Below are 27,808 nucleotides of genomic sequence, written 5' to 3' on the forward strand. Positions count from 1 at the left end.
CTCCTCCACCAGGAAGAGAGGCACAGCGGGACGGGCCCAGGAGAAGACAAGTCAAAGACGAACCAAAGAGCAGCCAGGTCAGCGTGTAGAGGTCGAAATAGGGAGCTGGGACGGGGGGTCGGGTGAACCCCCGGCTGGCCCGAAGCAGGCCGGTCCTGAGGAAGAAGAAAGAGTCCGCTGGAGAAAGGGGGGGTCGACTACCCCAAGTCCTGTTTCTCTTGAGAGTGCTGCCACCTCTCCAACACCATGGGAGAATGGACCATCCTGGAGAGGCTGCTGGAGGCGGCTGTCCAGCAGCACTCTACCATGATTGGAAGGTAAGACAGGTCGATTCAGTGTGAAGGTGTCATTTCTGTTTTACACTGATGTGCTGGGTTTTAACGTATGTATGTTATTCTGTATATACATAATTTGATAACACCCTCAGGCTTGTCCTAGTGCTCTCGTCTGATCTACAGTCATCCCTGCCTCCCATGTCCTTTACTCCTCCCTGCTCTCCTCCACACTCATCATTAGTTAGGGGATAAACTAATTGCACATAATCAATAGCAGGCTTTACTTGGCATTATGGTTAATTCACAGAGGTTCCTGTGTTGATACTACCTAATAGCCTAGCTATTGATAGATAATGCTTGATGCTGTTGGCCACAGACCAATTGGACAGAAGGAGGAGAGGGGAGTGGGACTGAAAGGGGAGAAGAGGTGTAGGAGATGAAAGGATGGTGAGCAAGCAGGTGTGGAAAGTAAAATCAAAGGAGGACTAAATGGCTCTGAACTCTGAGTGAACTTGACACCAACAATAACAAAAAAAATGGGACAAGTTCACTCAGTTTGTTCTTGAGGCAAGCACTGATTTGCTTCAAAGTCTGATGACATTACTTTCCCCGATTTAATGTAAGAGTGGTTCACTGGTGGCAGGTTGGACAGAAGAGCTTTTAGTTTGATAAGCAGCAGAGACACGCAGTGAAATCTGTATGAGAAATGGGCTCCACATCATCTCTGTGGGATTAATTAAATGTAAAAGGGGAATTTTCCACCCATTGAACACAATCCAAATGTCACGCTGGGATGCTCATTTGGTAAAGTGAACAGCCAAAGCGTCTGAGAGAGATCTGGATGTATAGATCTGTGAGTCTGAAAATGTCCTTCAGCGAAAAAGCAAACCCACAAAGACAAGAAATTAGACCGCACTGCTGTGCTCATTAACCCAGACCTCAGGTAGTCTGTAACAAGGACATGGCCTAACCTTCCCTTTGCTCCAGTACCTTTTGTCAGTGTGTTTGTCAGTGTGTGCTTTAGAAAGGTGGTGGTTTGTGTCTTTGTTTGTGTGAAAGTTAGAGTGTGCCCTTTATGCACACAACCTTAAGGCCATAACCCTTCAAAGTTGTCAACAATACGACAGAGATGATGTGTGCTCACCTAAAACCATGTTCATCAGGGATCATGTGCGATGGAGATTTTCCTTCCAAGAAACACTACACCAAGTCATTTCAGTGAGTTCTTCTTCTGTGGTGGAATGTGCCAAAGTCAATGAAATCACCTGGTCTAGTCCTCAAATGGAAAGAAAACCTGCATAAAGTAGAGCATGTCGACTTGATTTAAAGATGCATTAAGCAATATTTTGTATCATATACGACTCCCATCTGTTGATTAAATTACTAGTTCCACTTTCAGCTCATTGTGTCGGCTAAAACCAAATCAATGTTGGCCATTGACAATGGGATGGTGCTCCTGACACAGAAGCTGAAACAAGCTAATTGTATGCTAACGCTCCAGCAAGAAAAGACCAGAAGTAGCTGGTGAAGAAACAAAAAAAAAAAAAAAAAAGAAAGAAAGAAAGAAAAAAGAAAAGAGAGAGTATTATTTTTTCTCACAAGCCGGGAGACAAAACAAGGGCTAAACGCCAGTGAATATTGGGATTACATTCAACAGGTGGCCAGAAAAAGGAGACCAAAGGGATGTCCGTGTTGCTCTGTTTCTGCTGGATATGTAAGTAGGCAACTGTTTGCTAACGTGTTAGCCCATAACAACTTCATTAGCTAACTGCTAACTGTTGTGAACTTGTTCTGGAGTCTTTCCGCCCCCTAGTGGTCAAAAATTACTTAATGCAGCTTTAAAATTCAGTCCTGGCAGCTGAATCAGTAACACCCTGAGAGCACAGGGTAACTAATCAATCTTTGGTGATTCAATGACTAATAGCCACCTACAGTTCTTCAGAGGCACAGAAGCAACTCTCAATTTGTCTGTTACCTCTTCCAAGAGTCTCAATAATACTCTGATGATGTAATGGCTTTGCTTAATTTGAGCTATTTGTTGATCATGCACGTCACTGGTTGGACTTTAGAAATGCTTTTTTGAACACTTCAAATACCCTATTTTAATAAGAGCAGTGCTTTCTCTAGGTCATGTAAGAGTAGTTCCAGATCATCCCATGACTTAATCTACCACATTAATTACCTACTGTGACAAAACATCCAAAACGATTCAACACTAGACGTTTAAATGATACACAGTAGGTAGATTGTGTGATTACCAGCTGTGCTGGATTCAGCAAATTTCCCTGTAAATGATCTCTATGTGTTTTGGCTTCCTTCAGACTGTGTTGGTCCTACAACGCTCTTTTAGTTGACCCTAGGGCATTAGCTGTAACTTTAGCTGCTTTCCAGAGAGTCTCCCTCCTACTACTCTGATTGTCTGCGGTTCGACAGTCAGCAAACATTGTCTTTGGAATCAATTTGGTCAGTATCTTGCCAGCATTTCAGCCTGGAGAGACTAAAATTTGGCTTTGCTAAATCCATTCAAATGACTTGCGTGCAAGATTGTTTGCAGTATATTTAAAGAAGTGTATTGAATACATTTAACTACACAGAGAGGGTTAGAGTATTTAGCTCTATTATAAAGTTGTGGTGTGGATCTTGGCTTTTCACTGATAGACGAGCATTTTTAGCCATCAGACATTTTAAGAAAATGTTAGCAGTAACAAAAACCCACTAAAGACTTGATTCCTTATCCAAAGCATGTGTCTGCATGGTCAGGAAATCAATGACACTCAACATTTAAATGATCAGAATGTTTTTGGATGTACCAGCAAGTTGGAGAATTGTTCACTACTGGCACACATTTGTGCTATAAAGATGCCTCCTAGATTGTTCAAAACCCACTCCATACTAAAAACATGTATGGAGTCGAAATTTTCGCACTGACCTCTATGGGTTGAAAGGTTCAAGTCTGTTGCACCGCTGACCACGCTCAACTGTACCGTTGGGCGTGGTCAGGTGTAGTCTGTTGCACTTGTGAACACAGCCAACTGTGACATAGTGTTGCACTATGGTGCATCGTGAAGTCCTGCACTTCACAGGGTGTGGTCGGAGCATGCAGCACCTGCTAGACAGCATCACACGTAGGATGTTCAGCCTGTGTGTATTTCTCTGATGCATGTGTGCGCTTGCAGTTCGAAGGATGTCGTTCCAAAGTACAGGGTGGTGATGTTTTCCCAAGGCTGAATAGTCTCCCCTGCATTGAAACTTTGGAACATGGTTGCATGTCAGTCATCAGTTTGAAGAGGTACATCCACCATGAAAGACTGTTTGATGGCTCTGTCGGATGTCTAGAATCAAGCTACAATTAAGCTGTTTCTTAATTGTAGGTTTTAAGCTAACCTGTGCCCTGGCATAGGACAGGTAATTAGCCTAGCTGTGCATAACAGCGTTTGAAATAGAAACATATGTTGTGCAGTGGCATAGGTTAGCTTAATTATGGTCTTTGAAAGTGACAGACAAACGGAGTTGCTTCTGTGCCTCTGACTAACCACAGGTGGCTTGCATTTATTGACTCATTCAAAGATTAATGTTGTGTGTTGTGATTTCCATATGCCTGACTTCTAACAGGACAATGTACAACGTGTGCATGGATAACCATTGACTGTAATCATGGTTACACAGTGAAAGAAATCATTGTCAAGGCTGCATTAACCTCATTTTCTAGCCCAAACCAAATCTGCTGTATACTCACAGTTATAATGACCCTGGGGCTTTAAACATTAGATAACTGACAGTTCAGAATGGCCTCTAAGTGCCACAGTGTATCCCAATCTGTGTTTAAATGAAGAGAATTAATTACATTTCTGCTTTTGATGGGCAGAGGCAACCTGCTAAAGTGTAATGACACAACCAGGGAGAACTCTAATTCAAATCTGCAGTGAAGTGTGCTCATATTTGTTTGGTGTCAAACAGATCTTGTTTTTTTCTTTTGCATTAACTGTGTGTTGATCGGTCAACAGAATCAGTTATTAGACAGAAATTACAAAAGATGAGCATTTCAGTTTAAGTGACTTTTGCTTTTAAAACTGATGGAATATGTTGTGTCAATATGCTGATGATACATTGATGTGTTTGTGGAACATAATACAGCAGCCTTGATAATGTGAGAAACCTCTTTGTCTTAGAATGTGATGCATATTGAAATCAGACTTAAATGTTTTCATTTAGACCAATGGGATATGTTAAATACAACTCCTGACTAATGCCCTATCCACACGGGACAAGTGGACAACCTCTGATAAATTGTGAATTACCCACTGACGTCAGAGTTTGATGTGGTGTATTAACACGAGACAAGTGTGATCTGTAGCAAGCTGACAATGGCTAATAAACCAGTGAAATATTCCCCCTAACTCCCCAGACACATAGAGGCACCTATAGGGAACATATTATGCAAAAATCACTTTTTCAGGCTTTTCTAACAAAAATAAATGCCTCTGGCCTGTTCACAGTTCCAGAAAAATCCATTTCCTCCACACCTCTTTTTTACACCTTTCAGAAAATGTGTGCTAAAAAAAGCTGTTTTCAGATTTTCCATTCATGTTGTCATGTGGGGAGTTAGCTCCGCCCCTGGGTTCTGTTGGCACTCCCCACTTGAAAGAAAGTTACACCCTCCTCTCCTGTTTAGGATAAGGACAGCCATATCTATTTCCTGAGAGGGGCGGAGTCAGACAGCTCAGTAACATTTACAGTAACAGACACAGAAACAGCTTGTTCTGAGCAGGGCTGAAACAGAGGGGTTTTTTAGACATACAAAAATCCTATGCTGGAGTGTTTTTTCAGCAGCAGACTTCACAGGCATGTTTTGGGGACCTCTGAGAGCAATATAAAATTGTCTTAAAAAAAATATAAAATATGTCCCCTTCAAGTCACCTGTGCGTATCGGTAGCTGATCAGGCAGAAGAAGAGAGAGAATGTCGAGCAGCCTTCCAGTCAATGTATGAGAAAGGGAAATGTGTCATGTTAAATATAAACATCTCCTGTTCCTTTTAACAGTTTTTATGCTGTCGATGTTACTCTGCACTCTATAAATTTGGTTCCTTATACATCCGCAACAAACAGCTGTTGTAGCCTAACCACTGAATGTTGAGTGACACATTTCAAATTATGAATTGTGTTTTACATAAAACGTATGGATAAATGATACTGATAAAAGATCAATCACTTGTAAAGAGAAAACTGTAGGAGGCAGAGCATAGGTGCTGTGTGCATTAATAGAACAGTGGTGCGCGTACGCACATTTGGACAGCAGAGTTTAAGTATATAAAACTATTATCACATGATTGCTAAAATTAATTTAAAGAGAAGCACTATTAATAACCTATATGTGGAAAGACTTTGTCAACAATCTCGTACGCTGCCTCTATAATTTTTTTTTTATTAGAATAAGGAACACGAAAAGCCTAAGTTTGCAAAGCAGATGGATACGCGATACGCGCTTTTCCTTGTTTTTCACTGGCAAATCCATCTTGTTAAGCTCTCATCTGCACCGTTTGGGCCTGGTTAGAAAGTGACAGGATCAGAGTCGTGACGTAAACCAGCAGCAGCAAGAGGCCGGTGCAAATATGGCAGAAGAGCTTACCGTGGATGCTGCTAAAGCATAAGTTTTATCAGAACTTGATGACATTTCTTCGTTAAAAGAAGAACAAAGAACAACAGTGAGTTGTTTTCTTTTCAAAAATGACTTAAGTCGAGTACTTACATGTCTACAATCACCATGTTTCACGTTATTCCTGCGCATGTGCAGCTCGATAGCTGCTACGTCCTGTGTTTTGTTGCTCTGATTGGCCCGTAGAGATGTGACAGACAGAGCATTCTTCCAATCACACTCTGAGTTTTTTTCAAAGCCTCTGCCTTTTCTCAAATGTTTCCTATTGAAGCTTTCTCAGATGGATGTTTGAAACGCATCCATCTGGTGTGTCAGGTTACGAAAAGCCGCCAACCGTGAAAAAAACACAATTACCACCATAAATTACAGAGAGGCCAGTTAGTATAGGATTAGAATTACCTGTCCTCTGTGTGCACTGAAACATGGGTGGTTATTTGCCCTGGAATTTTTACTTTGGTCCCTAGTTAATACTAGTCAAGTGTGAATAGAGCATTAGTCAGTTAAGACCTTTTCTATTTTTAAAAATACTGTCAGTTTGTTCGTACAACACAACCAGACCATTTTCATACAGTGACATCTCACCAACACAGTTTTGGTATTAAAAATAGTATGCTATTATTTTTCTCTTTTGCTCCTATTTTTGCTTATCAGACTGGCGTTTAAACACCTTGACGATTCACATACTCATGCAAATAAAGCATATTTAATCCAACTGGACAAACATCTGCTTGTGTACTCTGCAGATTTGCCACGTCCAGAGATTTGTCCACACACAGCAAACAACTGAATGTGGAGCGCATTTGTTAGGCATCTATGGTCATACCACCATAAGTATTTGTTTAGCCGGACCTTGTGGACTTTAATTTTCTAAGGATATAGTTGCACCCATTTAACTCCCTGCACCTTATAAAATTAATTACCTTCTTTTTATCCTTTATACATCTACTTAAGTTACACAACTGCAGTGTAGCGCCCTACTTATACATATTTCTTCACCCACATGTGGTGCTCAGATGTTTTTGCAGAGCACAGGTGTGCATACTATTTGAAAAAAAAAAAAAAAAAAGACTGATGCATTCATCTGTGAGAGTATGAAGCCTTTGGGCCCCAGTTTCCACCTTGCAGGTAGGAAGGAAGAAAGAAAGGAAGTGTGTTGATGCATCTTCCCCTGCACTGCAATGCTGTAGTGAGGTCAGCAACAAAGACAAGTAGAGCGAAGAAAAAAGAGGCAGAGATAATGGAGGACTGGAGTGATCTAAGGGAGATAAAATAATAAAGGTTGCCGGATGGAAGGATGGAGAGGAGAGGATGTGAGGCGTAGAGGCAGAACAAAAAGGGTACAGAGAGGAAGGGAGGGGGTGGAGGAAGAGACGGAGGAGGAAGGAAGAGAAGTTTTCCCTCTGCAGAGGTTCAGCGCAGAGAATCTGTGTCAGAGCTCCTTCCTCTGGAGCTGCTGACTGACCTGGCTGATGAGAAACGGTCTGAACAAACACACAAAAACTCAATATGTGTCCTTTGTATTAATGAGGATTTCTAAAAATAATCATTTGTCTGACTGTAATGCTCTTAGAGCTGCACATATGAAAGGTGAGGGTGATACCGTCCTGAGAGAAACTGCGTGCAAAATCGAATGCCTTTGCAGACAGCAATGCAGATTGACTGAATAAACAGCAACTTAGATGAAAGGTTAAAGCTCTGTGTTGAAGAATACATCATTGTTATGCAAACCACAATATCAATACTTATAGAAAATAGCATTAATATAAATTTCTCCATCACCCGCATTCTATGTACTCCTACCTCAAAGACTTAAACCATCTATTATTTAACATCCATCACTCCTCACTTGAGAATTACAAATACTTCATAAAATCTTAATAATGTTATGAAGCCCTTGTTGTAAGTTGATACTAATGTCAAGTCATTCATTAAATATGTATGTATATTTAGCTAGCCTTTTAATGTAATGGATAAAGTGGTTTATAGAATGATCTGTTGCTTTGTATTTTTCAACACTTGAATGAACAGTCCCACATGGAAACCAAATACATCTTCGTTCACATGTTTTGGCCCTAAAAGCAAAATACAGTAGCCTCTTTGGCCAAATATCTCTTTCAGTGCACACACTGGTGTGTTCTCCTCTTTCCTTAAATGGGTCAGGACATCCACAAGAATGAGGTACCCTACTTTGAGAAGGCCACTCTACCTCTCCCAAAATAATGTGAGATGTGGGAATGCTCTGCTTTAATTGAGGGCATCATCCTGTCTGCTATAAAGCAGGGTATATTTCATGTATCATTAATAATAACTCCCTGGCTAAAATCCATACAGTCTGGGAAGATTGTGTTGCAAAGCAAACAATGAAAGCAATATTTCAGCATTTGACAGGATTAGCAATCCATCATCCTGCGGCAGGGAGCGGGACTTTCAAATTAAACCATTTTTCTGCACATCCAGAGTTGTCATTAGTTTATTTGTGCAGCAATCCCTGATGTTGAATGCTATTGATTATTCTGTTCGACGGGGATTTTGCCAGTAAAGCTGAGCTCAGCTTTCATCGGGCACAGGCGATTATTCATTTCAGCAACACATCAATGCAGTGTGTGTGAGGGGGAGAGCTTCACTGGGTGTGTAATGTTTTCCTATATACAGCCTAAATGTTCTTTACATCAACGATTTTCCCACCAGTGTTACAATCATTTAATTAGGCTAGAACCGGATTTCATAACTTTTAACAGCTTTGTGGCTTTTTAGTCACCACAACTCTCATAAACCCAACAGTCACTGCAGCTCTATGCAGCAGCTTAGTTTTACTGAATGTTAAAAGGCTTATTTTAGTCTCTTTTAACAGCACTAAAGATTTAAACCCATACATTTTCTGCTAGGGATGCTAAATTATGGCAAAAATAAAAACTGCAATTATATCTTATCAAAACTGAGATCACAAGTATTGTGCACCATTTTTTAAATGATTTGTCATGATGCCTTGAGGCCAAGCTACAGACAAATTTGGCAAGCTAACCAAGTCTGTTTTTTCATCTGAATTTTTTCCTTCGTCAAAAAAGAAATCGATCTCATGTTCTAATCATGTTTGCCCACTGATCCTGACACTTTCGTCCTTTTTTTTCTCTGAACAGCTTCAATTTTATGCACGTTTTCGCATCAGTAATTTAGATGAATCAGTACCTGCTGCTTCCTTCTCTCTTACTCGCTCACTCCCCTCTCTTTCTCAACCATGGAAATTTAACAGATAAAGGCATGTTTGTTCCACTTGAAAGAGACTGAAACAAAAAGTTGCTCTCCTTTTCAAAAACTTGGCACACCTGTGACGTATGAGCTGGTGCCATGTGAAAATCTCTGTCAGAGTGGATGGATCTAGAGTGGTTTTTAAAGAGTGACAGAGCTGCAGGTTCATTCTCACTGCTTATATTTGTCGCAGTATAAAAACATTTCACCACATGATATGAATTTTCACAGTCAATACAAATAAAATGCAATGGACTCAGTGTGCAAGGTTTAAGTGTGCGACATTTTTAGATTAGGGATCTGAAAAAAAACCCCATCTGAAAATAATGGACTCTGCATGCAAAGCCTTTTATTCTGCATTGTTTCATGTCTGAATGCTCAAAGCCAGAGTGGCTCCACATGACTGAGGTTGTTTACATTTTAAGCAGAAGCTGCTTTTCTGCCATCATATAACTCAAAGCACCAGCACCCTTTACTCCTCACTTATAGAGAGAGCTATTTTGATGACATTCAAAATACACAATATATTAGTAATATTCGACATAGTATACCATACATACAAGCACACCTCAAATGACTATATCTCAAAGCCCCTTGGAGCTCAAGGCCCCAGGTAATACCCTACCTTTGCCAAATGGTAAAACTGCTCATGCCCAAAGTTTATTAGGAGAATATAAGACAGTACTTGATCATGTTGCATCAGTTGCTCAAGTGGTTCAACTTTGTATTCCACATAACTTAAAAACTGAACTAGTGTTTCATTAGTGTTCAGAGTGCAAATTTAGATAACAGTTCATGTCAGTACATGTCAATGGTATGATATATGAGTAAAGTGTGGCATCAACATCCTTCTAAATGTTCTTGGTTACTGGCTTTATGAATGATTTTTTGAATAAATTCACATTGTGTGTCAGATGGACATATTTGGCACCCTATTAGTCAATGTATAAAAAGAGCTTGCGCCTTAATAGTCATGAAAGGTCAAGTTATACTGCAAAATCAGTTAAATTCTACACTTTTATTCTGAATCAGAAAACTATTTTGTGTGAGGCCTCATTCAGAAAAAAAGCACTTATAAAGATTTCATGTATACGTCGGGTCACATTTCCTTCTACATCTTTGAATCCTCCATCTTTGGCTGGCCAAGTAGGGCAAAGCCCAGTCAGCCGAGTCACTGGCCATTATGATGGAGGAGGTGAAGCGATATCACAGACATGTGCTCCTGGTTACTTTCTATCTGGCTGCTGGGAGTTGTGTAAAACTGAGACATTATTTTGATTTCAAATAATTTCTCAAATTCACTAAAATCCACTCCTTACAGTTTTAACTACCAGGCACACAAGACTGCAACACACAACCTGTAAGCTCTTTAATAAATTTTACTCCAGCAGACATAGGACGGTGACAGGTTTGTCATGTATATCCTGCAGATCTCAACAGTAGAAATATGAAAACACAAGTTTCTCTATAGAAGCAGTCATTTATGATTAGGAGTTGGGTTGGATGTAAATGCTCCATCGGGGTTTTTAACACATCTACAAAAGGAAGATCAAATATATAAAGCTTCCCATCCTTTCTCCCTCATCCTTGCATCATTAGTGGGCTCTCTTGACTAACATTAAGAAAAATCTGTGCTGTTATGTCTGTGTTCACAAGAAAATCTTCACAGGGAAGGAGAAATATGTGAAAGGCATCATTTTATATTCAAAGTCCTTCAGTTTCTTGGCCTGTTTTCACTTGCCAAGCATTCTGTTGAGGCACAGTAAGATTTCCAGCATGGGCTCCAGTTAACAGGAAATATGTTTCATGTTCAGTCTGTGAAAATCAAAGCAAAAGGGATTTTCTCTTGTCTGACACTGTTGTGGAGGGAGATAAAATGCAAGACTGGCAGAGAAAATGTGTCCTCAGCTGACCCAAACACAGTGTAGCTAATCTTCAGACAAAGATGTCTGCAGTCTGCCCTATGCAAGGCATTCTGGTAGACAGATATTACTAATGAAAAGTATTAAACAACATGATCTAAAAAATTATAGATAGATTTTTGTCTTGAAAAGCTGCATGTGGAGAAATATGTAGCTAAGATACATTTATTTCACCAGACAGTTCACATATAATGAGCCTGAATGGATTAAAATCACAGGTAGGTGAGTAAAACAAACCTAATTAGCTTGGTCTTCAACAAAAAAATGACTATTCTCTAAGATGAAGTTCAAGTCTCCATTAAAAAGCCACCAGTAACCTCAACCCAAAACATACTGTACGGCAGTACCACGGCATGACCCACCACTAATTTCTCAGTGAGAAATTGCCACCAGATTTTCTGATAAATTTTGACCAATCATATTTATTTTATTATATATTTATTATATTATTATTTAAAATTTGGACCTCAGACTACGTGACAAATCCAAGAGACAGGACAAAGTAAGCATGCTTTAAATGAGTTTCAGTGACTTTTGTGTCACCTTTGTGACCCACTGAAAAAAGCTCTGCAACTAACTTTTGGGTCATGACCCACAAGTTGAGAATCACTGCTGTAAAGATTATCAAATGCCACAAATATGGTTTTGTGTATAACCATTGTAGAAACATTTAAAAGATTCTAGAGCAGGGGTGTCCAAACTTTTTCCACTTGAGGACTTGCAGACATTTGTAAGGATGGTGGGGCCGCTTTTATATATCTCACCTCTTTATTATTTATCTATTATTTATAAGTCAGTTCTGGCTACCACTGGCCCCGCCCCTGGAACATCATTGGTGCTGCTATTTGCTACTGTAATCCATTAGGGCATAATAATTCAAGATATCTTATTATTTGGTTGTGAAATTCTTTACTATTTATAGTGTCGTCTCCATTTAGTTCTGAAAAAACAGCTGTAAGTCCTTGTCAAAATGTTTGTTTACAGTATTAGCATTGTAGTACTGCCTTGTTTCAAAACTATGAAGAATAATACAGTGTAGCACAAGCTTCATGCTCTATTGAGGGCTATATTTGATATAATTTTAAAAAATCTGGAGGGGGCAATCAAAAATGGGCCACGAGCCACATTTGGCCTCCGGGCCATAGTTTGGACACCCCTGTTCTAGAGCCTGTGTCCACAGCTGCCATTATTTTTGCCCTGACAGAACCCAGAACCTTCTGTCCTGAGTGTGTTTTAACAGCATTTGTTTCTACTAGGTGACAAACGTTGACTTCCTCTTCTCCCTGTATCCATAAGGTACTTTTAAAACAGCACTGTGAATTTGCTATTTCCTTTATTCAAGAAAAACAACAGCAAAACATGAATACAACAGAAAGCAACCCTGTCCTGATATACTCTTGGAAGGCCTGGATGTTGACTAATGGCCAGAGATCCCTTTCTAGACTCCTTAGTGAAGACTTCTCTTCGATACTGGCTGGAAGTGCCTAGCTAGCATTGGCTCCCATGCCTGACCTGACCTAGTATTAGCAGCAGTTGTAGAACTAGAAATTAAACCCACGAAAAGACAAGCTAGAACATTCCTCCACCACTGCTGTCGACAGAGCTGTAGCTCCCTTCCTTTGCTCGGCCCCACATAAAAAACAACACTTTTTGCCACATGTCCACAATGGCATTAAGATACTTCCCCCGTCCCAGTTCCAGGCACCTACCCAGAAAGACAGCCAAAGAGTGTACAGAGAACCGGTCCATGACACCTCAGCACCACCAGCAATATGCAACCTTCCATGATTGACACTTTTTGAGTCCATCAGGTGGGTTGCTTGCACTTGCGCATGTGATGATGGGTTCGCTGAGCGAGACATTGTGGTGTTCCTGGTGTCTGAGCATGCAGACGACAGAGTCGTTCTGTTCTTGGTCCCTCCAGTCTTACTATACTCTTGTGAGGCCTGGACTTTGTCTGATGGCCATAGGTGCCAACTGGACTCCTTCTCGTAGGCACATCTGTGGGTATCATTGGCAAGACCATGTATCTATTGCTGATATGCTCAGGATAGTGGATGGGAAGGGTCAGCTGCATTTTTTTGGGAACCTGGCACACTTTCTTGGGCCTGGTCCAGCTCACCGCATAATTGGTGCTCAGGACCCGGTGGGCTGATCAAGACGCTGGGGGCCGCCAAAGGTGGTGCTGGGAGAATACCTGGAGAGATGGGACGTGGGCCTGGTGCAGGCCTGGAGGATGGCCATCAGGAGGCCAGAGCAGTACAGGACCAAGGTGGACCGAGTGAAATGCCGAACAAGCATATCCTCCCATACCTGAGGTGACCTGACCTGTCAACATGATACCACAAGATTAACGAAACTGTTACATCTCAACTGGTTACAAAGGTTGACTTAAGCTCTCCTCTGTGGTATATGTAATGTTGTTTGTAAAAGGCACCTTATGCTTAATATGTTCAGGTTTTCAAAAAATATCACAATATTGTGCAATATTAAGGCATCCTGTCCTGGCATCAGTAGGAGATGTAGACCGGGAAACTTTTTCCTTAAAAGGGGGCCGAGCGCTAAATGCTGTCTAAAAGCACCAGCTGTGGACACAGGCCCTTAGTTAACAAAAATCCTTCCTCTTCTTGTGTTGATCATGCAAATCCTGTCATGACTCCAAATACAGCGAGATTTGATTAATGAATACTCTGAATGTATTAAAGCATATTGACTTGATCAGCAGAATATGCCAGATAGGAGCTGAAAGGAAATATGCTGATACCTCATTTATAGGTTTTTAACTTCAGGTTGTTTAAGAGTGATGCATTTTGCATAATGTTTGCCTCTCTTTGCTGAAACTGGGATGAAAGCAGCATTTTAGATAATTAGGCCATTTGAAGTTATTAAGACAAAAGGTAAAAGGCTGCATCTGGTCCACGCTGCATCCCCATCATGTGGAGTTAGACCATGCAGTGGCTTACTACAATAGTCGTTTGCATACTTTCGTTGAAGATACCCTCCAGCTTTGGGTAATTTGTGTGTTATCCTTTTTCCCTATTAACAAATTAGTTTTGCTTCAGAAAAAGCACATTTGCATCTTAAGATGCTTCTGATAGTTTAATCTGAGGGTATTACTGTGATTCACGTCCTGTTAGTATGCATCTCAGATGAGGTATAACCGAGGAAGCTACCTGCAGAGTTCCCACACTTAATTTTCTTTGTTTCCTCTGTTATTTCTGAAAAACAGCTGGGAGTCATTCCCCTCAGAGCTGTTGAAAAAGAAAGTAAGATAATTACATTTCTTGAATCACTATTGCAGCATAATTAAATGAAATTCAACCGGATGAAAAGGCTTTTATTTCATTCATACACATATGAAAGCAGCCTATACAAAAACCATTTATATTTCAACTCTCATTGAAATATGACTCATAAGTATTTGAAAAAAAAAAGGAAGCAGAAGATGAACCGCCTCAGCTGAGTGCTCGCAAGTTTTGCTTAAAATTAATGCATTCATCACACCGAGTCTTAGTGGCACCTCAGGCGGTCGTGCACGTCTGCCTGATGTGTGGGCGTGACCTAAACTATTAAAACAGTTTGAGAGAGGAACAGTGGAAGAAATGTCTGCACTCTGATAATTAAGCTGCCTAATTCCTCTGCCTGCTGAGGTCTTTATTCATTACGTGCTGCCATCAGCAATCAGTGGAGCTTATTATGGAGAGCGGACGGGCGGGCAGGGAGAATATTTTTACTCTGCAATGATAATCCTACACTTTACCAGCCTTTCAGAGGCCTGCCTGTGTACGTACAAACACTGATATACACCTCCATATGTGTGTCTCACAACTCACATACAGTAAAGGTTGATTTAAATTCACAGTGTGTGTGTGCACGGGAGGTTAAAGTGTGTGTAAATCCATCTGCTGCAGCACTCGGGGCGATTGTTGTCCCTGGAGGACGGCAGAAGCAGCTGCCGTATGAATGAATATGCCTGTGTGTATACGTGTGTTTGTTTTAGTGCGTGTGTGTAAAAGCCTCTGGGAGAGACCGAGCCTGCATGTCCAGCCGACACACCAGTCGAAGAGCAGCTACCATTACACTAAACGCACAATCTTACAGGTCGATCGGACCACTGCAGATCAGTTTGCAGAGACACACGGTGATGAATCGTGTCCTGAAGCTTCCTCTCTCTTCCTTACATGCTCATTAGTTCATCTGTCAGCCACATAGGTTATATATAAAGATGGACGCAGAAACGCTAGCTTGTAAGTGAAGACAAAATATTGCTGATTTCAGGCTTCAGTGTAGGTCATAACCCTAAAATCCTTTAAAGTTAAAACACACAGCAAATGACTGTTTTTCAAACCTTCTTCTTCTTCTTCTTCTTCTTCCCCTCTGCTGCCAGCCTTATGAACAGTACCCCCCCCCCACACACAGACTCACTTAACCACAGAATTAGTAGACAAAAACATTGCACAGACTTTGTGTGTTACATTAACGTACAGCAGCCTTTATCCCTACTGTTAACAACTGTACAGTGCATGTTTTATACTCCTTAAGAAAAAATGGCACTATGTTGTTGGACAGTATACCTGCACCTGTACAGTTTCTCTCTTTGCTCCTTTATACATACTTTTTGTGTTTATATTTTTTGTATCCTATACTTTTATTTTGCTACTATATTTGTTTTATAACCTCATTATTTAAGTCTGGCCTCTTGATATTTTTAGTAGCCTCTTTTTATTTTTCTTCTATGTTATCTGCTTTGCACCAAATGTCAAGTCAGATTTCTTGTTATAAAAATGTACTTGGAAATAAAACTCAATTCTGATTCTGAGTTGAAATCCCTGATTTTAGGTAAGATTTTACCCCCACAACAAACATGTGTTTGACACCAAATTTAAGGCATGTCACAAATGATTATTTGTCAAAAAAATCCTCAAGTGTTGGTTCCAGTTCAGCTCATTTGCAGAGGCTATGATCCTCAACACACTGGTCACAGAATCAGTTCCTGGTCCTGGTGCTGTTTGGTGCATGTCTTCCCCCACTCTCTCTCCCCATTTTTCCTGTCTCTTTTCAGGTGTCCTATCATAGGTACTAAAACCACTTCTGATTCTGATACAAATATATCCAAAGCACAAAAGATAACCCCAAAAAATCCTCAAGTGCATGGCTTTTTAATAATCCCTATCACATCGGAGTCCCCCTGACCTGGAATCATAAATATCAAACATGATTGATATTTATGATTATAGGTTGGACGTAACCTCACACGCCAGATGGATTTGTTTCATACATCCATCTGGAAAACCACTGATAGACATTGTTTGGGAAAGGGCAAAGCCTTTGAAAAAAAACTTGGAGGGTGATTGGATGAACGTTCTGTCTGTCACATCTTTATGGGCCAACCAGAGCAACAAAACACATGACATCATAGCTGCTACTGAGGAATAAACTCCGTATAGAACAGCATAACGCAAACCATGGCGACTGTAGACATGTCAGTAGATGACTTTTGTCATTTTTGAATACAAAACAACTCACTGCTGTTCTTTGTTCTTCTTTTAATGAAGAAATCTCGTCAAGTTCTGATATTCCTAGCGCTCTAGCAGCATCCACGCTAATGTCTTCTGTCATGATTGCACCGGCCTCTTGTTGCTGCTTGCTTACGTCACAACTCCACTGCGCCCGAAAGTACTGCCCCTAGTTGCTGATTGGTCCTGTCACTTTCTAACCGGGCCCAAATGGTTCAGACGGGAGCTTTGCAAAATGGATTCGCCAGTGAGAAACACGGAAACGGGTGGATCTGTCTGCTTTGCAAAGTTAGGTTGGACTGCCTCTGAAAAAAAGCTGAATGCTACGTGCTTTTACACCTCACAACTATGACAACAATAAACCTTCATTCCAGTGAATTAAAAAACATCCAAAACACTCTTTTCCATCACTTCAAATGTCTAAATTGACTACCTTGAGAAAGCCTAATGCCAAAATGAGTGAAAGTGCTCTACATGATCCTGTTTTGAAAATCAAGGCATTTTAGTTGTTGGAAGAGTGCCTTGTAGTTTTTTATTAATCAAAATGACTACAGGGATACAGGAATCCCAGTCCATGAAGGACTATTTTCTACATTTCTTATGCCGTCATCCAAAACAGGATTTCACACAGTCTTTTTTTAAATAATTATTTTAGCAGCAATTGTAACAAACATCACACAGATTGTCATCATTTTCCTTATAAGGTCATGTTTGAACAGACAAGTTTCTTTGAGATCCGATGTTCAGGGGGAAATTACTGTGAAATTGTTTCTACTTTTGGGCCGTATATGATGCTACGGCCTGAAAAGCTGAAGAGATGGCCCTTAGGTACCAGTCTGTCCTTTAGGGTTATTTTTAGAGTTTTTCCAATTCTGATACCAGAATTGGAAAAACATCTGATACAGCTGAGAATGCTGGTATTGGTATCAGCGAGTACAGGTATTAATGCAGCAATCCGCTTTCCAGCATTGACATATATGAAATGTCAAATAACTTTTGAACCATAAATCATAGCCTCTTACTTCCTCTCTCCCTGCCTGCTGCACTGTTTTGCACTGATGCTATCCATGACTTTTTAACCTTTATGGACACATTTCTAGCGAGTCTGGAACTTGGGGGACTTTTGAGGACTTTAAAGTCCAAAGTCCACACTGGTAGAACTGATATTGAATGTCTTTTAATCAATTTATCATTCATTTTCCCAGAATGCTTTGTGAGGGGCTGTCAACCAATGGCAGGCTGTTCTGTCATCATATCATACTGTGTCAAACTGCACATTCTTAAACACTCAGGTCATTACAGAGACAGCCTGTGCAACAGTGCATAATGGAGAGATAGAGAGCCTGTGATGCGGCCCTCTTTAATATTTAGCAATATAACTCAGAAGAATGTGAAAGGGTCACAAACAGGTTGTACAGTAAGATTATATGTGTTGAGCTATGTTCTGAGTTCACTGTAGAGCTAAAATAATGTGCCGGTTTTCCACAGTAGAGTTGGTCCAGAAAGTTTACACTGGTATTTTATCAGCACTCGGTATCTGCTGGTACTATCAGAACTGATTATCTTATTGCTAGGCTCGGCTGTGGACAGGCCACAATGGACGTTTTTTGAACACATCCATGGACATTAAGGAGGAGCATTCAGTGTAGCCTGTACACTGCCAAGCCCGGTAATAAATTGACTGTAAATGACATACCTGAGAGCTGACTCTTCAGTTTTATTCCTTTCCGTTTTATAAGTCTTTCTTGGTTGTGCACTTTAAGGAGTCAGATTGTTTGAGCTCCTTTCTTTGCCTTTGTTGGTCTTATGGTCTGATTTATTATCTAGCATGTGAAAAATCCTTTGAAACGGTCCTTATGTCTACCACGTTTTTAAATCTGTGTGAAAAACTTACCTAACCCTAGCCAGCTTCATTTAACTATATGCTAATGTTTATGGAAAGGACATGGCATCAGTTCTGTATTTCCATCAGCCATCTCCCTTTCGGGCCCAAATAACATAACCAGCACAATAAATATTAGCTCCTGGTTATTGTGGCTTCACTTTTATACAAAAGAAGGAGACGGTTATGTATTGTCCATATGAATACAAAGTCATTTTTTTCAATGCCAGCTTTGGATGGAACACTAAAAAATAAAACACAAAGAGGAGAGGAACTTTCTCATGCAATCTCAATCCAAAGGTAAAAACATACACAGCCATATCATGCTAAATCCCCTGAATAGTATGAAGTCTCATACAACTGTAACAATTAGCCCTGGTGGAAGGAATAAAGCCGTGGAGAACACCACAAACTGACTTGATGAGTGGTGGCAGGAGTAGGAAATAATTTAAGGGACTTCTGGTTAAAGGAACCATGTGAGTGACAGTGTCGTGCCTGCCTTCTTTCCCTTTTTTCCTTTTGAATCAGCAAGTGGCCTTATTTTTATAATCTGCCCTCAGGTATGAGTTACTAAAAACTCTGAAACCCTTTACATCATTAATGGTGGTTATTGAAAATTCTGCAGGTTCAGGCCTCAGGGCTGTCCTGCTCCAATCCGTTCCATTGCTCAGTATTGGCTCGTTACTCTGCAGGACTTAAAACACTGATGTTTGCAGATAACCTTCGTCCACAGCTTTCTGCTAATGCAGCAAACTGCCTCGTGCTGATTATCCTGTTACCCAGCAGCCGAATACACACACACAGGGGCTCCTGCAAAAACACACTGCACAACACTCAATACTTGCAATGTCTTGGAATTTTTTTAACGATATAAAACTGCCCAACAAGTAAAGACTGAATGACTGAATATCTGCAATACAGTACTTAGCCAACTTTCCCATGTGAGATAAAGTCCTCAAGTAAGTTTGATAGTTTCTGTGGAGGTGAAGAAAAGCTGCACTGAGCACACTGCAGTCAAGATGTGCAGCATCTTAAACAGGCATAAAAGGGTTTATCTTTTGTTTCTTTTCCACACAATCTTCAGTCTGCATGCTCATTAAGCTGCAATTAAGTAGTCCTCAATGATGGTACCACAGAAGTCATGACAAAATTCTTCACAAGCATTAACAAAGGTGTAACAGAAAAAAGAGAGCAGTGGGGGGACACTTGGACTTTTTTTTTTTAAATAAATGTGCAAACTGGTGTGGAGACTTTCAATGAATAGTTCTATTATGTCTTGATTTAACAATGAATCTGCTGACTGTTTCAGTTAGGAGTCACAGGTTCAGTCCTCGGCAACAATTTAAATACCTGACATTTTTAGGTTGTGTCCAGCCTGCTGCAGCCTATCCTTCTATTATTAAGAGCATTCTATCCAACAATAGCATAATGTTGGTTGTGAATCATGCAGAAAAGTGACTGATCAGTAACTCATAATGACCTACAAAGAAGTAGACAGGAGGACGATCATTAAGTGGGTTGGAATCATTTGAATCCTAAAAGTGTTTCATTCCTTTTCGCTCTATTTGCTGCAGACTGTACATCTCTGACAGCCTTTCTCACAGACCATTTACCTGACACACTGTCTGTTTCAGAACAGGACTGCATAATTCGCCAGTACAACGTATTTCCAGTTTTAGATTTTTAAAGATTTGACTTTATTCATAAAAAAGTCTGGCAGTCACATTCATGAAATAACCACATCACAAACATTACAGACATTACAAAGTACACAACATTTCATAAACATAACAGAGGAGAAGGTCAGCGGTCTAATTTGGGATTAAATTATGTATTGACTCTTTTAGAGGTAGACAAACAGTTGCTTTTGCTTTGTTAGCTCTAGCTAACGCTAATATAGCTATGCTAGATATGTAAATAACATTACTATATAAACGAATGTAGCTAAGTTAGCTTTAGCAATATGAGCTTTAAAAAATGTAGCTAAAGCTAGCATAGCTAATAGTGTAGCTGCTTTGTGGACTTAGCTTCAGCTATGTTAGCTTTGTAGCTTACGCAGCTAACAGAGCTACGGAAGTTACACCTGCTGGTTTAGAATGTTTCCATGGTGAACAAGCTTTTTACTGTAAACAGACTGCTTACTCTGCTTTATTAAACATTTGGGGATAGGTTTTGTAGGCCAAGTTTTTATTTTTTTCTGTCCTTATCCTTGCCTAACCGTTACCTTAACCCTAAATGATGTTTAATCCAAATCTGTTTTAGCATCTATTTCCGTTCTGAGAGACAGCATCTAAATAATAAAGATGTTTATGTTAAATGCGACTCGTTGTTCATTTTGGCAGCTATTTTACATGTAGTTTTAATCTTAGTTTTTAGATTAAAATGATCATTAGTTTCAGTCACATCTCATTCACTCTTGTGTTCACTCTTTAAAGTTTTAGTCCAGTTTTGGTTGTTTATCGTTCGAAGCTATTGGCATTTCGACCAACTGGATCACAGGAAACACCAGCTGATTTGAGCGGAGACACCACAGTCCACACCACTGTAAACGTCCTCTAAGTCGTTTTAAAATGGTCCTGTTGCATCACGTCTTTGGCCTGACAACACTCAGAAACAGTCAAAACAGAGCACTAATTATTCAACAAGAGATCTCAGGTAAACAATGTCAGGTTGGTTTGCCCAGTGTTGGTCACGTCAGCAGTGCCTTCAAACATTCTTGCAGGTTAATGTCAAACCTGTACTCTTTTCTTCAGAGATGTAGTTTTACACTTGTATAACAGGTACTGCCTTCATATAACTTTATCTCCATTTCCTAGATCAAAACACTGCCAAACCCTGCTGTTGCTGCTAGTTTCCATTGGTGCTATCCAGTCACTGTGCTTGTTGATGTCTAGATAGAGGAGCAGTATGACCGCATGGCGGCAGCCATTAACCAGAGCTGAAGTAGATGTTAGTGGTGGGTGGCAGCTGTACAGTTTAGACAGAGCATCTGACTGGGAAAATACTCAGAACTACTTAAATGAACTATTTAATCTAGTGCCGATTAGTTAGTGCCATCTAACTGAACTACTACTTAAAATGTTCAAGTTATTTTCAGATACCTTAGATAAGTTTCTAACAGCATCTTAAGGTATGCCAGGATAGTTATAATGTTGAAAACAAAGAATTAAAATCAATATCCTATAAAGCAGTGTTACTCAAACAAAACAAAATTGCAGAAAAATCACCTTTGCATGAGCAACAATCCAAACCTTGGGGTGTGATTACAATAATTACTTGAAAATAAATAGAAATCAGTGCATGCATAGAGCTCAGTTTTCATTTCCAACATTCTTCCTTATCTAACATCAATTAAAATAATTATTAGGGTGAAAAAGCTTATTTAAATCATCACTTTTGATACCCGTTGTCAACTTCAGTAAAATAGCAGCTGATTTATATCCAATGATACCTAATTTATTGAAAATGATTAGTTTAATATGGTAAAAAAAAATAAAAGATCAAGTTGGAAAATCATGAAATTCAGACATAAGATACTTCAGATGAGTGAAAAAAAAAAAAAGATAAGTGAAAGTAATACATTCCATTACTAAATAACATGACTGAATGCCTGCATAAGACTAGCATGATATTAATCTTGAAATAATTGAATAAAAATTTAATATTTTAGTGTGTCTGATGGGGTTGACAAAAATCAATATACAACTGGCAAAAAAGGGATTGTTTCATATTTTGGAAAAAAATGATGAATAAAAAATCTGTTCCTGCTCAACACAAGAATCAGCCGTATTTATCTTGCATGGTCTTTCTTGCACGCATCTGTTGGAAAAATACAGATAGAAAATAAAAGTTGAGATTAAATTTGACATTAAGAGCCTACTGTATAAGTGTTTACTTGTAATGGCTCATTTTTTAGGTCAAAATTCAACTTTAAAGGTTTTCTGTGGGATTTTTTTTTTCCAAAAAGCCACTCATTGACTATAACTGCTATAAAGTTAGCAGGAAAAAGTCTTACACTCAAAGTCTTGCAAGTCCTTTGCACAGTGCAGCCCACAGACTGCAAAACTGTTTATATATATATATATATATATATATATATATATATATATATATACACATACACACACGCACATACAGTGCTTAACAAATTTATTAAAACCACCCTAACCCTAACCAAAGTAAGGTTTATGTCACAGCTGCCCTAAATTAACAGCATTGGTAATTACCAAAATCATTTTTTGTATTTCTGCAATGTTTAATACACCAATATGTAGAAGCTCTTTAACCCAAATGATAGTTTAAATGCTAAAATATAATTATTATTGTTATCCATGAATTTTCAAATTTATTGATATACAAAAACCTGAAAAAATAGTAAAGCACATTAATATTTCTTGATTAATATGTCAAATTATAGTTTTACTTGCATTCCTGAACAGAAAAAATGAGTTTTAGTGGTTGAATGTTATGCTTGATTCATTTCTGACTTCTCAGAGAAGCCCAGTGAGCCAGCTCAAATTTGGGTGAATTCAGTTTGAAATCCCTCATTCCTGTTCAAAATGGTAAAACGTGGAGAGCTCAGTGAAAATGAAAGAGTCCGCATTAAAGCACTTCATGATGCTGGATGGTCTTTGAGACAAATATGACAGGTGGTCTAATAAATTTGTTAAGCACTGTATATATAGTTTCTGTATTCTCCGCAGATATTTCCTACATCTTTTAGTGTTTAAATAGAAATATAGTTCTAACATGTTACAGATATGTAAAATAAATTTCACTGCATAGACTTAAGGGAGAACCTTTACCATTAAACACATGCACAGCCTATGAGTCCGCCTGCATGATGTCTAAGCAGAGGCATTGATATTGAAGTAATTCTGTCACAGCCAAGTTATTATCACAGATATGCAATGAAGTAAACCTTGCATGGAAACAAAAAGTTAACACTGTCAGCAGCTATGAGCTGCTCTCTGTTTTGATGCATTGTTTTAAATCAGCATCCAGAGCTGCACATTTTCACACTGACACTCAACATGAGCTATTTTCATATTCTCATATTATTTAGGCTAATATTTGCATTTAAATGAACAGTGTGGGCCGCAGGTTTCCAGCTCAGTGAGCAGTATTCGTCAAACGTGTCTTCGTGGTGCAGAGAAGCATCGACATGAGCCCTCAGGTCACATTCAAAGCTGTCAAACTATCAGTGAAGGCAGATCAACCTGGATCACACCAAAGGACAATGAATAATGTCTCTATGTAAATGAAATACACAACCTGCATTTAATTCTGAAGAGCAAAGGTGCAGAGATGCTTCATTCTGCTGCATTTCCAAACATACTGGAAGTCAGTGTAGCGTACGTGCACACAGCTGCTCCGAGCGCTGATGGCCGGACATGTTTGCCATTTTGCACAAGTCACACACATGGCTGCCTCCCCCTCTTTGTCTCTGAGTTCTCGTGTCTGTCTTTCTCACACACATATACAGGCTTTTACTCAGGTGGAGCAGGGACGGTCCTGCAGCGGCGTGATGCTCTATTTTAAGTCTGTTTCACGCTAACTCACGTCTCTGCACTACATTTCTTATCCTCACCTGTCTGCAACTCTACTTTCATGATATGTCTCCTTCATGACCTCGTTCAGAGACATTTATTTTACAGCCCCCTGGGGAAAAACTGATGTAACCTCTCTGGCATTTCTCACAGTTTTCTCCTCCGTGTCTCTGTCTGCACCCCTCTTCTCTCACCTTTCACTAATCTTCTGGTTGCTGTGGTAACTCACTACAGTTGGCGGCTGTGGGCATTTTTGAGCCCTCATTAAAAGCTACACTGTGGAGTCTTGCTTGACATGTGGATAAACACAACAGAAAAAACCAACTTTCCATACGCATATTTAAAATGCGCTGACATTACCTCACATCACCTGGATTAGAGGCTGCTGTCACACACAGCTGCACTCTACCCGAGCTGCTCTAATGCATCTGGGGCCAGATCCCATCCATCTCTGTCCCCGGGTGGCCCTCCCATGCTTGGAAACAAGTGTGTTTTAAGTAATTGGCTCATCCACACAGGGAGCATGCACATCCTCTGCATTGTGGCATAAATAGCGGGGAGCCCCATGATGTGCAGGCTCTCCTCGCTCATTAGAAAGAGCTGACAGTGCAGCCCTAAAGCCCCCAGTCTTCCTCCGCAGTGCCCATGCTGGATCGACACCAGGAGATAACAGTACAGCAGTCTCTCAGATGCCTTAAAAAGCAGCCGCACTGCTCTCCAGATCCTCATCTGCCCCCTGGACACTAACTCTCTCTAACTGCAGCAGCGCACTAATGACGCTCAGTGGGAAATCCCATCATTTTTTAGAAAAACAACCAGCATAGCTCAGCCTCTGAGTTGCATATCATCACTTGCACTTCTACTGCGAATATGAGCATGGGCAGATTTGAAGCAAGTGGCTTTTTGAAGAATAATGCAGCCTTTAAAGCTCTGCAACTGGTCCCTGTTTCTTAGATCTTTTGTACAGCAGGAGTAAGATGCAACAAGGCAGAGGTTTATGATAGAGCACAATGAAAGACAAGACAGTGAAATGCTCAACATCAATTTAAGCATCACATGCTGATGTTCCTGTACGTCCTGTTCCATTTGTGAAGATGACTGTGAAGTCACCTGTTTCAGTCTCATATGATCAGTGAGCTTGTGTGCATGCTATCTAGGGCACGACTCCACCCTCCTATGGGGTTGTTTGTCACTGCAGCTGAGTGATAACACATGCACACACAGTCGAACAAGGGCACATCCATACAAAGGTACAAAGGTATATATTCATCTTAAGATCCTCACTGAGAACTGTTCTTTCTGGACTGAATTAGTTTTAAGGTGACAAGGGAAACCTCAGGTGAACCAGGACTTTAATTGTCAGAATCATATCCTGATACTTCCTGAATGTCTGCACATTTGCTCCTCATTAACTGGCATTGTCTGTCTCCTTTCTCACCCCCTCCCCTTCTTGCCCTTTCCTTCTCCTTCTGTCTCTCTGCAGGATCCTGCTGACGGTGGTGGTGATTTTCCGCATCCTGATAGTCGGTATAGTGGGAGAGAAGGTGTACGAGGATGAGCAAATCATGTTCATCTGCAACACCATGCAGCCCGGCTGCAACCAGGCTTGTTACGACAAAGCCTTCCCCATATCGCACATCCGATACTGGGTCTTTCAGATCATCCTGGTGTGCACGCCGAGTTTGTGTTTCATCACATACTCTGTCCACCAGTCAGCCAAAGCACGGGACCGAAGCTACTCTTTGCTGCATCCTTACATGGATCACCACGGTCACGGTCATCATGGCCGCCATCACGACCATCATGCTCGCAAGCTTCACGCCCGTAATGTCAACGGCATCTTGGTCCATCCTGACAGCAGCAAGGAGGATCATGACTGCCTGGAGGTGAAGGAGATACCCAATGGACCTCGTGGTCTTCCTCCAACCCACAAGAGCGCCAAGGTGCGACGGCAGGAGGGCATCTCTCGCTTTTACGTCATTCAAGTGGTGTTCAGAAACGCGCTAGAGATCGGCTTCCTGGCCGGCCAGTACTTCCTGTACGGGTTCAATGTGCCTGGGATGTTCGAGTGCGATCGCTACCCGTGTGTGAAGGAGGTGGAGTGTTATGTATCTCGTCCCACAGAAAAGACCGTGTTCCTGGTCTTTATGTTTGCAGTGAGCGGCATATGTGTGCTGCTCAACCTGGCTGAGCTAAACCACCTCGGCTGGAGGAAGATAAAGACGGCCATCCGAGGGGTGCAGGCACGCAGGAAGTCCATCTGTGAAGTGCGCAAGAAGGATGTTTCACACCTGTCCCAGGCCCCAAACCTGGGCAGAACCCAGTCTAGTGAGTCAGCCTACGTCTGACAGAGGCTCCTCCGCCTGGGGGCTCGAGGACCACTTTCATTTTGGAGAAGAGCTTTTCCCCGGCCCAGGACCCCCGATCATTAGGGCACAAAACTCACCACTGCAGTATTATTCAGGAGCAAGGACAGACTCTGTGTAGCATCAACTTACCAAGTAGACTTTGACACTTTAAGAGACTAGAATCACCTTCCTACTGAGGCAACTGTGTTGCTGTAACAAAGCTTACACCTGACGCTTTCATGATGCAGAGGTGTGCTCTGCAAATGTGACACTAGCTGCCTTCAAAGAACCCAACAGATTAAACTGAGCAATTTCTAAACACTGTAAAGATAGTCAGAGGTTGAATTATCTGAAGTTCTCCATTATTTGCCTTTGCTGTAGGTCAGAAATAATCCCCTTATTTTCCAATTATGTGCATATGCAAGAGCTTAAGCGTGTGCATGCATACGCATGTGTGGGAAAAAAAGCCAATCTCTGACTCGAGTCAGAAAATTGAATGCTAAGCTACTCTGAGCTACCAAGAGAAAGATAATGCTATTTCTCATTGTCCTTAAGCTTCGAGTAAAGTCGCTCGGCGGACAAATAAGCACCTTTTTTAAAACTTACAAAAAGTCAAACACAAAACCAACAGCACTAAAAGCATCAGCGTGAACTGGAACACAGTATTTGTGGTCAGTGTACCAGACCTTGTCTTGAATAGTCACTTTTTCTTATATTCTTTGGTGCATTAGGTACCAATCAGACTAAAGACTGACATTACCGGGAGCTTTTGTGAGACACATGGTGCATTTAAGATGAGTTATATTTACTTTTCAACACTGTGTTACACACTGCTATGCTCCCAGTGCCTACAAGGCATGCTGTTTACTCTCAGATAAAGGAAAGGTATAACAGTGACGACATTTTGGCCTCCAGAGTTTCACATCACTGTCAAGAAGGTTATTTCAAAATTCTTTTTTTAAATAAACAAGAAAAAGTACAGTAGTCACATATATTTTAACTTGTAACCTCAAGCTTTTTTTTCACAAGCAGACTTGGTGCCATATTTCAAAGTTACTGTACATAGATGAAATGTTATAATTACACTTAGCCTTTTCCCGATGCGGTGTAGAGGGGCTTCACTTGAATGGGGGAACAGGGGTTTGGGTGGTAATGAAGATTAATCATAGATTGCCAGCTTTAACAATATGTATTATTAATGTGCTCTTTGTTAAGCCTTCACCCTCTAATGGAGACTATATGTTCTGAAAGTGTTCCCACTGTAAGGACTCTGAAAAAGGCATGTTACTGAAGCATTAATAGAATGGGTAGATTACGACATGTAACTTTAAAAGAGACTGTTTTATTTATTTGCATCCTGCTCCTGTGAAATGTTATACTTAGCATGCATGAAGATGAAAAATATATGAACATAGAA

At 40.5% G+C, this 27,808-nt stretch overlaps 1 protein-coding gene across 2 annotated transcripts; it reads left to right on the top strand.

The window, feature by feature from the left end:
• The first annotated feature begins 17 nt into the window (after positions 1–17).
• LOC121518415 (gap junction delta-2 protein-like) lies at positions 18–27,694 on the top strand. Of its 2 annotated transcripts, XM_041800705.1 has the most exons (3): positions 18–317; positions 1,933–1,989; positions 25,527–27,694. In XM_041800705.1, exons 1-3 carry the CDS (start codon positions 247–249, stop codon positions 26,389–26,391), a joined length of 993 nt encoding a protein of 330 aa, XP_041656639.1. In that variant the 5' UTR covers positions 18–246; the 3' UTR covers positions 26,392–27,694. The 2 variants fall into 2 exon arrangements, with proteins under 2 accessions (XP_041656639.1, XP_041656640.1); XM_041800706.1 differs by lacking the exon at positions 1,933–1,989.
• Positions 27,695–27,808: the final 114 nt, after the last annotated feature.

Source organism: Cheilinus undulatus, linkage group 12 (assembly GCF_018320785.1).
Source record: "Cheilinus undulatus linkage group 12, ASM1832078v1, whole genome shotgun sequence".
Classification (NCBI taxonomy): domain Eukaryota; kingdom Metazoa; phylum Chordata; class Actinopteri; order Labriformes; family Labridae; genus Cheilinus; species Cheilinus undulatus.